Source organism: Trematomus bernacchii, unplaced genomic scaffold (assembly GCF_902827165.1).
Source record: "Trematomus bernacchii unplaced genomic scaffold, fTreBer1.1, whole genome shotgun sequence".
NCBI classification, from domain to species: Eukaryota; Metazoa; Chordata; class Actinopteri; order Perciformes; family Nototheniidae; genus Trematomus; species Trematomus bernacchii.
The window spans coordinates 935,436-949,385 of NW_022987801.1; the positions used below are offsets into that span (position 1 = coordinate 935,436).

At 39.5% G+C, this 13,950-nt stretch overlaps 1 protein-coding gene and 2 long non-coding RNA genes across 4 annotated transcripts; 1 reads left to right on the forward strand and 2 right to left on the reverse strand.

The window, feature by feature from the left end:
• Positions 1–142: 142 nt before the first annotated feature.
• LOC117498027 lies at positions 143–1,640 on the reverse strand. Its single transcript, XR_004557522.1, has 3 exons — positions 1,556–1,640; positions 1,267–1,429; positions 143–797 (listed from the first exon to the last, which is right to left on the reverse strand). It is a non-coding gene; the product is annotated as an uncharacterized LOC117498027 (long non-coding RNA).
• Positions 1,641–6,233: 4,593 nt separating this feature from the next.
• LOC117498022 (complement C1q-like protein 2) lies at positions 6,234–7,736 on the forward strand. Of its 2 annotated transcripts, XM_034150070.1 has the most exons (4): positions 6,250–6,374; positions 6,408–6,560; positions 6,694–6,825; positions 6,910–7,736. In XM_034150070.1, exons 1-4 carry the CDS (start codon positions 6,299–6,301, stop codon positions 7,188–7,190), a joined length of 642 nt encoding a protein of 213 aa, XP_034005961.1. In that variant the 5' UTR covers positions 6,250–6,298; the 3' UTR covers positions 7,191–7,736. The 2 variants fall into 2 exon arrangements, with proteins under 2 accessions (XP_034005960.1, XP_034005961.1); XM_034150069.1 differs by having other exon boundaries at positions 6,234–6,560.
• A 2,562-nt stretch (positions 7,737–10,298) lies between these two features.
• Positions 10,299–11,747, reverse strand: LOC117498029. Its single transcript, XR_004557523.1, has 3 exons — positions 11,663–11,747; positions 11,368–11,536; positions 10,299–11,182 (listed from the first exon to the last, which is right to left on the reverse strand). It is a non-coding gene; the product is annotated as an uncharacterized LOC117498029 (long non-coding RNA).
• Positions 11,748–13,950: the final 2,203 nt, after the last annotated feature.

Genomic DNA, 13,950 nt, shown 5'->3' on the forward strand with positions numbered 1-13,950 from the left:
AAAGCTTGACAGTGTTCATCAAATAGTTTCTACTTTCTCTGTTGTACTTACATTTGCCTTAACACTAAAAATTAGCTGAAAGTCGGAAAACTACAAAATTCAGAGGTAGAAATGTTTCTGTATCGCACAAAAGTACATACAGTATTGATAGATGCAGCTTCAAGCCCTTTATTTGACAATATTTTAAGAAACACAAACAGGATTTGAATACAGCTTCACAAACATTTTCAGTAACAGAGAAAGTACACACAGTTGTGGGGAATATTAAATTCTTAGAAAGGAAACTTTGATGGTGCTTGGTAGATCCTTTGATATGTGACCTTTTTGGGTCAAATAACGCTTAGTCTAGTTTGATAGATTTTCACAGACTGACATTTATCTGAATTGGCACATCACAAAAAATGATAACCAACAGTTTAATATAGACAATCAACCAATTTACTTTGAGGTAAGATGATGATAAACTTTCAACAAACAGGTGTGTGTACAGTTTCTGATTAAATTGAAAATAGCCGAGAATCTACGTGTTAATCCCATGTAGCCACAAGTTATAATGACCGAGGTCAATAAGTAACCGGTGTTATAATGCAGCATAAGAACAACATAACATATTGTCATGTAAGCAAAAAAGGCCTAATTAAGCTAAGCTTGACAGAGGTTTGGATCTGGACTCCAATGTCTTCTAACGCCTCTAAAAATGTTTTAACTCTTCAAGTAAGGACAGTGTGGACCAGTCCAGGTTGGCTTACTTGCGGTTTTCTTCTCCAAAATGGACAGGACGCCATTTGGTTTCAGATCTTGAAACATAAGATATTTTACAAATCAATACCACCTCTTTTTGCTTCTCTTTGTCTACACTTTTAATCGGGCATTCGTCGTCCAATGTGGCTTCGTCCAATTTGACTTCGTAAAGTACGGCCACGGTTGGCTTACTTCTACATTTTCCATGTCCTTTACATGAAGCACAGAATGTCAACACATTTGCAACAAAGAAAGACCTATTCAGTCCTTCATGACATCCACAGTCATGAAGGACTGAATAGGTCTTTCTTTGTTGCAGAGGCCATACCTCTCTAGGTACCTGTATAAACAAGATCATTGTTTCACTGCAAAGTAAATGGCATTGATAAAGTACAACACTTATAACTGAATCAGTAGTGTGGTACCTAAATGAAACAGTCCTGCCTTTAAATGCAGTTAATATGAATATCCATCTTATGCAAATGCATTTCTAAATAAGTGTATTGACTTAACCATTTAACTCACGTTTTCCAGGCAGCGTCATCTTTAGGAATGCTCCCCTGAATGTAGTGTTTGCATCGAAATTTGACGAACACATCGTTACTGTCTCTACAAGATGCAGGATTCAAACCATCAACAAGGGCAAGAGTGGCCATGAAGATGATAAAGACAGCGATGGTCATCTTGTCTAGAGCGGGAGAACGAGAAATATAAAAGTAAAATGTTAATGTATGAACATACAATAATGTATTAATTGTATTAATGTATCAAATAAAACACAACATATATTCTTCAATATGTTTTTATTACTTACGTGTTTGTAGGCGAGCGAGTAGAGATCTGTCCCACTTCGATCAGTCAGCTGGACGATTGAATCCTCAGCTGGATGGAGCTGCTTTAGTAGTTTCTAAAGAGGAAGTAGCCTTCATCTTCATCTTCTCAAACAAGCTGAGTCACTTTGTTCTAGTGAAAGACACACTAATACTGGGTTCCTCTTATCCCTCGCCTTGTCACGTAGTTAAAATGGAAAGAAAAACAGGCCCTTTCTTTGCAAGATTTACAAAGGAATAACGAGGCGTTCCAAAGCTTATTGAGATATTACATTTTGTAGTCCTGGCTTGGATAGGACGTGCCAGAGCTTCTTCTCCGAGCTCCTTCCTGATGTCTAAGCCCCTTTGAGGTGAGCCTGTCACGACCAAAAGACTGTGACCGTTGTTAATGATTGGAAGGGATAGGGTGAGGTTAGGAAAAAGGGAATCGCTCCTCCAGAGCTGCGTGGGGCACTGGCTCTCGGGGATAATATTATGGTTAAAAAACGTTCTAAAAAACTCCAAGAGAAATACATGCAATGTTTCTAAAAGCCCTGTTAAAATTAAGAATAAAAATAACTAAAATAAATTAAAAAAGTAAGAGGGGACCAGATCACAGAAGAGGCAGAGCAGCGGGACCTCGAGATCTCCTAACCTTCCGGGGACCCCTAAAGGATGTGGCTGACGAGGACCCGTCCTAAGGGAATCCTTCAAAAGGCCTGGCAATGGTGTAAAAACATTCATAAGACAATATCTTAAAAAAGCATGCAGGTAAATGATAAAATTAATAGAAAAGTGCTTAAGGTAAAAAGTGTTTTGTAAAGAATTCACACAACAAATCAAATTGATATTGAATAAATAAGTAAATAAATAAATAAAGAGATAGGAACGAATTGTCATAAAATGAAGTGTGATTAAAACCAGCATGACCCAGGTTCACAAATTAAAAGATTCCACATAGGACAGGCCGCAAGTATTTAAAATTACTTCTCTCTGCAGGTGGTTTTGAGGAATCCAGTGAAGGCGGAATACAAGGATAAAATAATAAAATGCAATACACAAAAACATTTTATTAAAAGAAGCAGGAAGAGGGAGGGATGGCCTCCTCATATGGACCCTTTGTTATTTGAAATCAAGCCATGCAAACAAGTGGTAAAATTAGAATAATTAAAATTAAAACTATTTACAAAATATATAAATATAAATAAAAACAACATATTCAAAAAGGCAAACCATGCTGGACAAAGGGTCCGGGTGAGGAAGGTCCCTTTATTCCTGCACGGATGAAACACATAATTCATAAATAATTAATAGTTCCATAAAACAAAAAATAAATAAAATTAGATAAATATTAGTATTCAAATAAATAAAAATGTAAAATAATATATTTGATAAAATTAATGGATAAAATATCAACAAAAAAAACAACTGGATATTGACTCGTGTCGCAGAGAGGGGAGTTCAAAAGGCCACCCAGAGGAGAGATAAGGGATGCAATGGGAAGGTTAGGAGACCAAAATCAGTTAAAGCGAGTTAAAAACAAGGGGAGGCGGATCCATCACCGGTACCTCTCGTTTAGACCGTTGGGGTCGATTGTTTTCAGTAGATTAATCCACCTCCTCTCCCCCGCCTGTCTCTGGACCGTGCAGTCCCTGTTGCTCTCCAGGCCCAAGGATTGTACCTTATCTGCGCCGTGGAGTTTAAAATGTGCATATAAAATGCTTGTGTCGTCACTGCTATTTATTTTATAAATGTGTTTGATTCTGAGACTGATCTCATTTTGTGTCTCCCCCACATAGAGTCTGTGGCAGGCCCTGCAACTAACAGCATACACTGCATTCTTTGTGTTAGGTGTCAGGGCCTGTCCAAGGTTTGCACCGGCTCTACTGAATGGGTTAAAAATGTGGGGGAGGCGGATGAAACCAACCTCAGAGACTCGAGGCGCCTCCCTGTTTGGTGTTTTCTTGTTAAAATTGGTGTGGACTAGGAGGTCCTTCAAGTTTTTATTTCTGCGGTAAGCGGAGATCAGCCGACATTGCCGCAACGCATCACTGTCCGCCCTCGCCCCCTCAAAGTTGGACCTGAGGTCGCCTAAAAGGCGCCCCAGGTCCTTGGAATAGGTGGTGATCGGGGGGACGAGTGTCAGACCGGAAGGCTGGGTTGAGATGGTGTTGTATTTATCTTTAAAAGTTCGGCCGACCTCCGCTTTGAGGCTTCTTCTTCTCCTAGCTCATTCCTGAGGTCTAAGCCCCTTTGAGGTGAGCCCCTCATGACCAAAATACCATGACCGTTGTTAATGGCTGGAAGGGATAGGGTTGGGGTCCGGGTTGAGTTTGGAAGGTTGATCAATGGGAAAGTTAAAATCTTTGCCTTCTGGCTCAGCTAGCTTTATATTCCCCAAAACTGTTCAGTGCAACGCTCCCACCACTACAGAAGCCAAACCAATTCACCTGTCGATTTTGCAATGCAACTATCCTCATCATGACCCCAGGATATTCAAACTCCATGATTTGGGGAGGCAATTGCTCCCAGTCGTCACAATAATTGGGAACAACCCTGAAGTTTCCCGGGAAGGACAGTTTTGTAAAATAATATATTTTGTAGTTGGATCTGTGTGAAAAAAAAATACCCAGCAGGAATTACTACTTTTTTTGGATATGTATTACTTGTCTAGATAAAATACATGTACTAAGTTATATCTGCATTTTGTTTTGCAACCCCATCTTGCAGAATGACAGCTGTAAAGTGGGGTTTCGTAACGTTTTTCACTATCATAAACCGTCAGCTTTTGTAGAAGTTGTCTGGAGAGCAGTTGATGTTACAGATTAACCGTTGAGCTCGTAGGAGAGATCTTAAAGATACATCTTGACTTGTTTATGGTCAGTCTGTAATTGGCCCACAATCTGCCTGCTATGCTCACAAGTGCGATTTTCCTTATTAATAATACCATCACCTTCCCTGTCAGAATCAGCATTGGGGTTGAGGGGGGTCCAGACAACTTGACTAAGAAGACAATATTTGGTCTAGACGGACAAAACAACACTCATCGTTGGGCAACCCCACATTGCAGAATCTTGGCTTGTTTTTGATCATGTTGCTGTTTTGCAGCCTTTCATTGGACCACAATCTGCCTATCATCCTGACATGGTTGATCTTTATTATTGATACAACCATCAACTTCCCTGTCAGAAGTCAGCATTGTGGTTGAGGGGGGTCCAGACAACTTGACTAAGAATACCATATTTGGTCTAAAGGGACAGTGAACAGTGAACAGTGAACAACTCCAAAACAACAGTCTTACTCAATAATGTTCTCGAACAAGTTTCTCTCAGGCAGTAATCGTCAGCTTTCACAAGAAGATGAACCCTGTGTCCTTGCATCAACTTTATCTTGGGGCAGTGGTGGAGAAGTCCGTGTTTTGGGACACGAAAGGTCACCGGTTCAAGTCCCTGAAAGACTAAGTGCTACAGAGGTGTCCCTGAGCAAGGCACCGTTCCCTACACTGCTCCCCGGGCACCGTACATAAGGCAGCCCACTGCTCCTAAAACTAGGGGGGGTCAAATGATGGTAAATGTCCCCAACTGTTAAACTGGACAGTTAACAGTTTGATTTTATTCAGTACGGCAACAAAAGGCAAAAGTCAACCCAACTGGATAGAAATGATTCTCATAGCTTACAAAGAGGTTTATCATCACGCTTGATCTTATCCTAAAGAGAGCAAACACTGCATTTATGTTGGGGATCTGGGCCTCCTTAGAATATATAGGTATTAAGTATTTAAATAACATCCTCAAAATATAAAGTAAATCAATTCTGACTCCCATTATGGTTTTTGAGCTTTAAAGTTAGGGGAGAGTGACTTTTTTTTGTTTGTAAAGGCAGGCCAAGTCTCCTACCTGCAAACCAAGGTCATTCCCTTCAGACTAATCTGTGCTTTGCACTGTACAGTTGTAGAATAATGCAGAGTATTGCCCAGATGAAGAATTGCACTGGTTATGTAGTCTCAGTATAGAAGTTATGTCTCAAAGCTGTGTCAGAACAAATATTTCCACAGGTATCAATTCACTTGTAATATGTTGCAAATGACATAACCACGTAAAACTAACTCTCCTTGAGAGAAATCAGCATATTGTGCCGACCTTTGACCACAGCACATTGCATGATGGGGCAGATAACTGGGCAAATACAGGGTTCATGCATCTGTAGACAGACACAGGACTAGTTGTTGGTGAACTTAAGTGCAAATACAAACGTTTGGGGAATCAATGACACCACCTTTAGTGTTTTTTGGTCAAACATAAGTTCCAGAAAAGAGTGAATAGGGATATGCAGCACAAAAAAACATAAAATATTGTGTCTGCATCTAAAACAAATTAGATGCAGACACAATTCTTTATGTTTTTTTGCTTCATGTCATTAGTCATATCTGTTGTCTGTGTTCTGTTTATGTGCCTGACCATAATCTACTTAGAGTGGATGAGCAGATATAGGGTTAAGGGAAGGGAGGGATAAAGGGATGTCAGAAAGTCGGGTTGAAGCCATTTGTTTTTGTTAACATTTCTCTCGGCTGTCAATGATTAACGGCTTGCCAGAAAATGCGGTCAATAGTATTTTCTTATTGCAAAATAACTCTTTTATCAAAACTGATGTTAAACATTAACAGGTCCCTATAAACAACATAAAAGCAGCCAGAGGGATCACACCATTTAAAGTTCAGGGGACTTAGCGACGTTGTATCAACTTACAAAATGAGATTGACCATTGTGCTGATTGTGTCGCTGTTTAGTGGCTTAATTTTGGCCCAGGAAGGTGATAATGTAAGTGGTACACAGTCATGTGATGCTTGTGAAGTAAGTGAGAAACTAAAGGCTATGGAAACCAGACTGGTGAACAGTGAAACCAGACTGGTGAACAGTGAAACCAGACTGATGGACACTGTAACCAGACTGATGGACACTGAAAACAGACTGAAGGAGAGTGAAAACCAGATTCTTGAACTGAAGAACAAAGGTAACGTGAAACTTTAGTTCTGATTTAAAGACCTCATACGGTAGAATAATGTGTGGTGATGGGATTATCAAATGAAAAATTGTTGAAATGCTAAATTTAAATGATGATGAGATTACGATGTGTCTTTGTATAGAACATAAGACGGTCATATTCAGTGCAGCAACAGGAGGAGGAGGGAATACCATTGGACCCTTCAACACAGACACAACTTTAATCTACAGAACCTTGATCACAAACATTGGAGCCGCCTACAGTCCATCCACAGGTAAAACTACTCCCATCCTGTTTAGAGGTCTTAAAATGCATTGAATGACCACTGATGGTGTGCGACACCCTGTTGTTTCCACAGGTATCTTTGTTGCCCCGGTTCCAGGTGTTTATTACTTTACCATCTTCTTTCATGTTGGACGGGACCATGGCACCATCTTACGGCTCTACAAGAACAATGAATTGATTATAAAGACACATGATTTCCCTTCAACCTCTGACCGGGCTGATAATGGAGGAAACACAGTTTTCCTGCAGCTTGTTCAAGGAGACCGGGTGTATGTGCAGCTGGGTGCAAACAAACATGTTTGGGGAACTGACTATGATACAACCTTCAGTGGTTTTTTGGTCACTGAAATGTGAGAATCTGTATCTCTGTTTTCATTCCTGCTTGAGGGTGGCTGAAAAAGATCTGAGCTCTCTATAAACTGAATATCTATCACAATGAAATGTTCAAATGTAATGAAACACATAGCTGTTGCTCATAGAATCATAAAATCAAGACTAAGTATGTCTTCTTCAATCATTGCTTTATTAAATTCATTATGCTGCAAAGTTGACAGTGAATTTCTTGTTTTCTGTTTCCTGAATATCTTAATATATTGAGTGTTGTGCATTTCAATTCAAAGCTCCATCTCATTGCAACAACCTCTCAACTTAGATGTCTAACCTGCCTGATAATGCATCAATGGAAGACACATGGAGCGAGAAATGAAGACGTGGAGAAGTTCCCATTTATTCAAATGTCAAGAAGTGCTACTTTGATACTAGCGAACCTATTTGCATTACAGTATTCAAAACTCACCTGCTTCATCTCAAACTTGCAAAGGTGGCTCGAGTTGTATCAGATAGAGATTCACTGGACTCTGTCCCTTAAAGGATCTTGGTAGATAAAGAAATACAACATCAGTCATGTTTTATTCATGTATTTTTTGGCAAACCTCTGAAAATATCTAGTAAATAGCCCTTTAACCCTTAATAATAATAAATGATCCCTAACCCTATGTCATCTCACTTTATACCTTAAGACATGTTGAATAAGGGAATTAAATACATAACTTGATAATCAGTAGACAGAAACATTTAATAGACTCATGATGATAAAATGATACATGTTACATTATATATAGATATGTGGTGAAATGAAACCTGCTACATTTGCTTTTAGAGAAAATACATTACCACATTGTTAAGGATACCTCGAGAAAAAATATTTGTCTCTTTCTTTTCTCATGGTCTCTCCTGGTGTTATTACTGAAGCTTAATGTGCAGATTTTAAATAACATATACATTAATGAACCAGTGGCCAGTCATATACTGTAAGCATAGTACCGGTGATGATTGTAACACAATCTGGATGGACAACATCTGATTATAAGTGCAATTTTGTAAGGAATATCCAATTGGGCATATGTTAATAAAAAGGCCTAATAGTACATGACAATGGGTTCTGAAGTAATGGTAGACAGTAAATGAAGAAAGTCTGCCATCAAGAGGGCAGAGTTTAGAGCCCTTATTTCGTGAGTAACTACTGTCCAACGAAAGACCTGATTTGTCCTTAAAAGACAAGTGACTGCTGTTTGTCTGTTTTTAGAGTGGGAGCCAAGCTGGAGGAGCGGGCGGTGTGCAGAAGTGTCCCCCCCTCATCGTGTGCCTGGATTTTAAAGAAAATACTTTTAAGCCCTTTTAGCTTGTGAAATTGTTTTGATTGTGTAGTTTTAGTTTTTAGTAAAGTTTTTATTTCCAATAATACATTATTTTAACCTTTTAAACTTGAGTAGTTTGGCTCTTGATTGCCCATCACGCTCTCTCCTCGATTTAGAAGAACCCTTCCTCTCTTCCTACATTTCCCCCCTTCCCCCCTCCTATATACAGTGTATGTCACATGCTGACACTTTTCTTCTTTTTTTCCAAATATTTCTCACTCACTTCTAGTATTGTAGAAGTGTAAATTCCAATAGCAAACTTATTTACCTTGCTTATAAAAGAGTGCCTCTGCAACTTCACAGCAACAGAGCAGGAAATCATAATCTGAAACCATAATCTTTGTAAATATTCAAGAACAAGTTCCTCTCAAGCAGAAAAGCGTCAGTTCCTCACAAGAAGTTGAACCTGGGGTCCTTGCATTAAACCTTATTTGCTGGAATGTGGTTTGTGTCTGTCAAAACGTACATGAGCGATAACATTGCTCATGTACCCACCCCTCCAACAGCCTCTTCAGCCTCCTGCCTTCAGGAAGAAGGTTCCTCAGCCTCAGCTCGCGCACCTCCAGGCTGGGCAACAGCTTCCTCCACCAGGCGGTCAGGATGCTGAACTATCTCCCCTCCCTCCCTCTCTCCCCCTCTCTGACATCTCTCCCCTGAACTCTCCACCCTGCCTCCGACCTTTCTCCCCTGCCCCAAATGGTCCTGGACTCTAACCCCCTAACTCACTTTTCTGCCCATCTCCGCTGCTACTGCACTGAAACTGTACTTTGAACACTTAAATTATATTATTAACATTTTAAACTGTATACCCCGGTTATCTAGGCCCTTTGTTTTGTTTAATGTATACCATGTTTATCTAGGCCCTTTTGTTGTTTGATGTATATAAGTCACACTGTAGGACTGCGGGAAACGATATTTCGAGATTTCTGGATGTACAACATGTAGAATTCTTGACAATAAAGCTGGCTTTGACTTTGACTTGACATGTCCCCGGTGCTTTGGGGGCCAACTTCATCTTCTTCACCTTTAGCCTTTCTCTCTGCAGCCGGTTGAGAAATATACCGTCCATGTCATCTTTGATTTAATATTGACACTTCTGTCACATTTGGCATCCATTTTGATGATAAGGAGAATAATGTTAAATGATTTTGGTTATACATTTTCCTTTTGAGTCGCCCTTAGTTACCTGTTGTCTTTCATTTCTCACACCCTTTCAGTCTTTTGAATTGCCATGTTGTTGAAAGGTGCAATACATATACATCTGTTTAGTGAGATCAATGTAATACTGAAACATTTTCAATCTTTGACCCCATATTAATGATAATAACATACATTTTCCAGAACATATATTAGTATTTCCTTATTTTCTATTACCTGGATAATAAAGCTGATTGGTTACCTGGCAGAATATGAAGTAAATACTGTTTCCTCATTGCAACATGAGCCTTGTTTCAAAGGGGATTTAAATAATTAACACATCATCATTTAAAAACATATAAAAGCAGCCAGACGAATCATATTAAAAAAAATGTGTCACCATTAATCTTTAGTCTTACATCTAAAATATGAAAATATTATTATCATATTTTTTTAACAATAAACCAAGTTTAAGGCTTGACAGTGTTCATCAAATAGTTTCTACTTTCTCTGTTGTACTTACATTTGCCTTAACACTAAAACAATGAGCTGAAAGTTGGAAAACTACAAAATTCAGAGGTAGAAATGTTTCTGTATCGCACAAAAGTACATATTACTCATGAACATATTGATTGATGCAGCTTCAAGCCATTTATTTGACAATATTTAAACAACACAAACAGGATTTGAATACAGCTTCACACAATTTTTCAGTAATAGAGAAAGTACACACAGTTGTGGGGAATATTAAACTCTTAGAAAGGACACTTTTTATGGTGCTTGGTAGATCCTTTGATATGTGACCTTTTTTGGTCAAATAATGCTTAGTCTAGTTTGACAGGTTTTCACAGACTGACAATTATCTGAATTGACACGTCACAAAAGATGATAACCAACAGTTTACTTTAGAGAATCAACCAATTTACTTTGAGGTAAGATGACGATAAACTTTCAACAAACAGGTGTGTGTACAGTTTCTGATTAAATTGAAAATAGCCGAGAATCTACATGTTAATCCCATGTAGCCATAAATTATAATGACCGAGGTCAATAAGTAACAGGTGTTATAATGCAGCAGAAGAACAACATAACATGTTGTCATGTAAGCAACAAATGCCTAATTAAGCTAAGCTTGACAGAGGTTTGGATCTGGACTCCAATGTCTTCTAACCCCTCTAAAAACGTTTTAACTCTTATAATAAGGACAGTGTGGACCAGTCCAGGTTGGCTTACTTGTGCTTGGGTTTTCCTAAATGGAAAGGACGCCATGTGGTTGTCGTAGGTTGCCCACAAATCACACCCACCGTTTTGCGGACCTCTCTTACATTTGTAGCATCGCAGTGGTTGTTGTCGAAGTTGACTGTGACAACGTAATGTGTCACGGTTGACTCACTGTAACATGGATTCCCTGTACATTCAGCACAGAAATTCGCATCACGTAAGCTTTGGCTCGTCATGAAGGACTGAGGAGTTCTACTTTTGTCGTAGCAGAGGCCATAGTCATCTAGGTACCTGTATAAACAAGATCATTGTTTCACTGCAAAGTAAATGGCATTGATAAAGTACAACACTTATAACTGAATCAGTAGTGTGGTACCTAAATGAAACAGTCCTGCCTTTAAATGCAGTTACTATGAATATCCATCTTATGCAAATGCATTTCTAAATAAGCGTATTGACTTAACCATTTAACTCACGTTGTCCAGGCAGCCAACTCGTTTGGGCGAGGAAAGGCACGCTGCAAGACATGCTTGCAAAGAAATCTCTTGAACTGATCTAAGTGTCTGTCACACTCTTCAGCAGTTAAACCATCAACAAGGGCAAGAGTGGCCATGAAGATGATAAAGACAGCGATGGTCATCTTGTCTAGAGCGGGAGAACGAGAAATATAAAAGTAAAATGTTAATGTATGAACATACAATAATGTATTAATTGTATTAATGTATCAATTAAAACACAACATATATTCTTCAATATGTTTTTATTACTTACGTATTTGTAGGCGAGCGAGCAGCGATCTGTCCCACTTCGATCAGTCAGCTGGACGATTGAGTCCTCAGCTGGATGGAGCTGCTTTAGTAGTTTCTAAAGAGGAAGTAGCCTTGATCTTCATCTTCTCAAACAAGCTGAGTCACTTTGTTCTAGTGAAAGCACTAATACTGGGTTCCTCTTATGCCTCCCCTTGTCACGTAGTTCAAATGGTAAGAAAAACAGGCCCTTTCCCCAGCAAGATTTACAGAGGAATACCGAGGTGTTCCCAAGCTCATTGACACATTACATTTTTGTAGTCTGAGCTTGGATAGGACGTGCCAGAGCGTCTTCTCTGAGCTCCTTCCTGAGGTCTAAGCCCCTTTGAGGTGAGCCCGTCACGACCAAAAGACCATGACTGTTGTTAATGGTTGGAAGGGTTAGGGTTTTGGGGAACGTGCGGCGCTCCGTATTTAAACCTATTTAAAAACTCCTGTAATAAAACCAATAAAAGTTTATAAAAGCCCTGTTTGGTCTGTGTTATTTTTTTTTAATGAAATAAAGAAAATGCAATAAAAGGGATAGAAGAGAGCAGCGGCTGAAGCACAGAGCGTATGCAGCGGGGTTAAAACCTGTACTCCTGCTCCCCCGGTGGGGTGTCCGAGGCTGTGTCCCACAACATCTGGTAAAAGACCTGGTAAGTGGCTTAAAAACATCTGGCTAAAAGTACCGAGGTTGACTTTTTTTTAAATCGGCATGCAGGTAAAATGAGTTTGAACAAATAAATGATAAATAAATACATAAAAGTGCTTAGTAAAATAAGTTATTTTAAAAGTCAGTGCTGGTAATAAAAATCACATCAACCCAAATGTTAAAATATGCAAGATATAAAACAATATGTAAATGTCAAATGTAGAATATAAAATATAAAATATAAAATACACACGTGTAGGCACACGGGGAGGGAAAATATTTTTAAAATAAAGTCAACCAAGTGTCCCTAAAAGTGTTTAAAACCCAGGCCGAGGTCTAGAGAGGTGGTGCAGGTGAGACATGGGACACGCCTCGGATGATGTTTAAAAATACTTTATTAAAGGGGTTATTTCAGGGTGTTTCCCTGCAGGAGGCTTCAACATCCATTTAAAATCAATTATATACCCCACAACTGTTCAGTGCAACGCTCCCACCACTACAGAAGCCAAACCAATTCACCTGTCGATTTCGCAATCCAACTACCCTCATCATGACCCCAGGATATTCAAACTCCATTGGGAGGCAATTGCTCCCAGTCGTCACAATAATGGGGAACAACCCTGAAGTTTCCCGGGAAGGACAGTCTTGTAAAATAATACATACATTTTTTTGTTGGATCTGTACAAAAAAAAATACCCAGCAGGAATTACTACTTTTTTTGGATATGTATTACTTGTCTAGATAGAATACATGTACTAAGTTATATCTGCATTTTGTTTTGCAACCCCATCTTGCAGAATGACAGCTGTAAAGTGGGGTTTCGTAACGTTTTTCGCTATCATAAACCGTCAGCTTTTGCAGAAGTTGTCTGGAGAGCAGTTGATGTTACAGATTAACTGTTGAGCTCGTAGGAGAGATCTTAAAGATACATCTTGACTTGTTTATGGTCAGTCTGTAATTGGCCCACAATCTGCCTGCTATGCTCACAAGTGTGATTTTCCTTATTAATAATACCATCACCTTCCCTGTCAGAATCAGCATTGGGGTTGAGGGGGGTCCAGACAACTTGACTAAGAAGACAATATTTGGTCTAGACGGACAAAACAACACTCATCGTTGGGCAACCCCACGTTGCAGAATCTTGGCTTGTGTTTGGTCATGTTGCTGTTTTGCAGCCTTTCATTGGACCACAATCTGCCTATCATCCTGACATGGTTGATCTTTATTATTGATACAACCATCAACTTCCCTGTCAGAAGTCAGCATTGTGGTTGAGGGGGGTCCAGACAACTTGACTAAGAATACCATATTTGGTCTAAGGGACAGTGAACAGCTCCAAAACAACAGTCTTACTCAATAATGTTCTCGAACAAGTTTCTCTCAGGCAGTAATCGTCAGCTTTCACAAGAAAATGAACCCTGTGTCCTTGCATCAACTTTATCTTGGGGCGGTGGTGGAGAAGTCCGTGTTTTGGGACCCGAAAGGTCAGGTTCAAGTCCCTGAAAGACCAAGTGCTACAGAGGTGTCCCTGAGCAAGGCACCGTTCCCTACACTGCTCCCCGGGCGCCGTGCATAAGGCAGCCCACTGCTCCTAACACTAGGGGGGGTCAAATGATGGT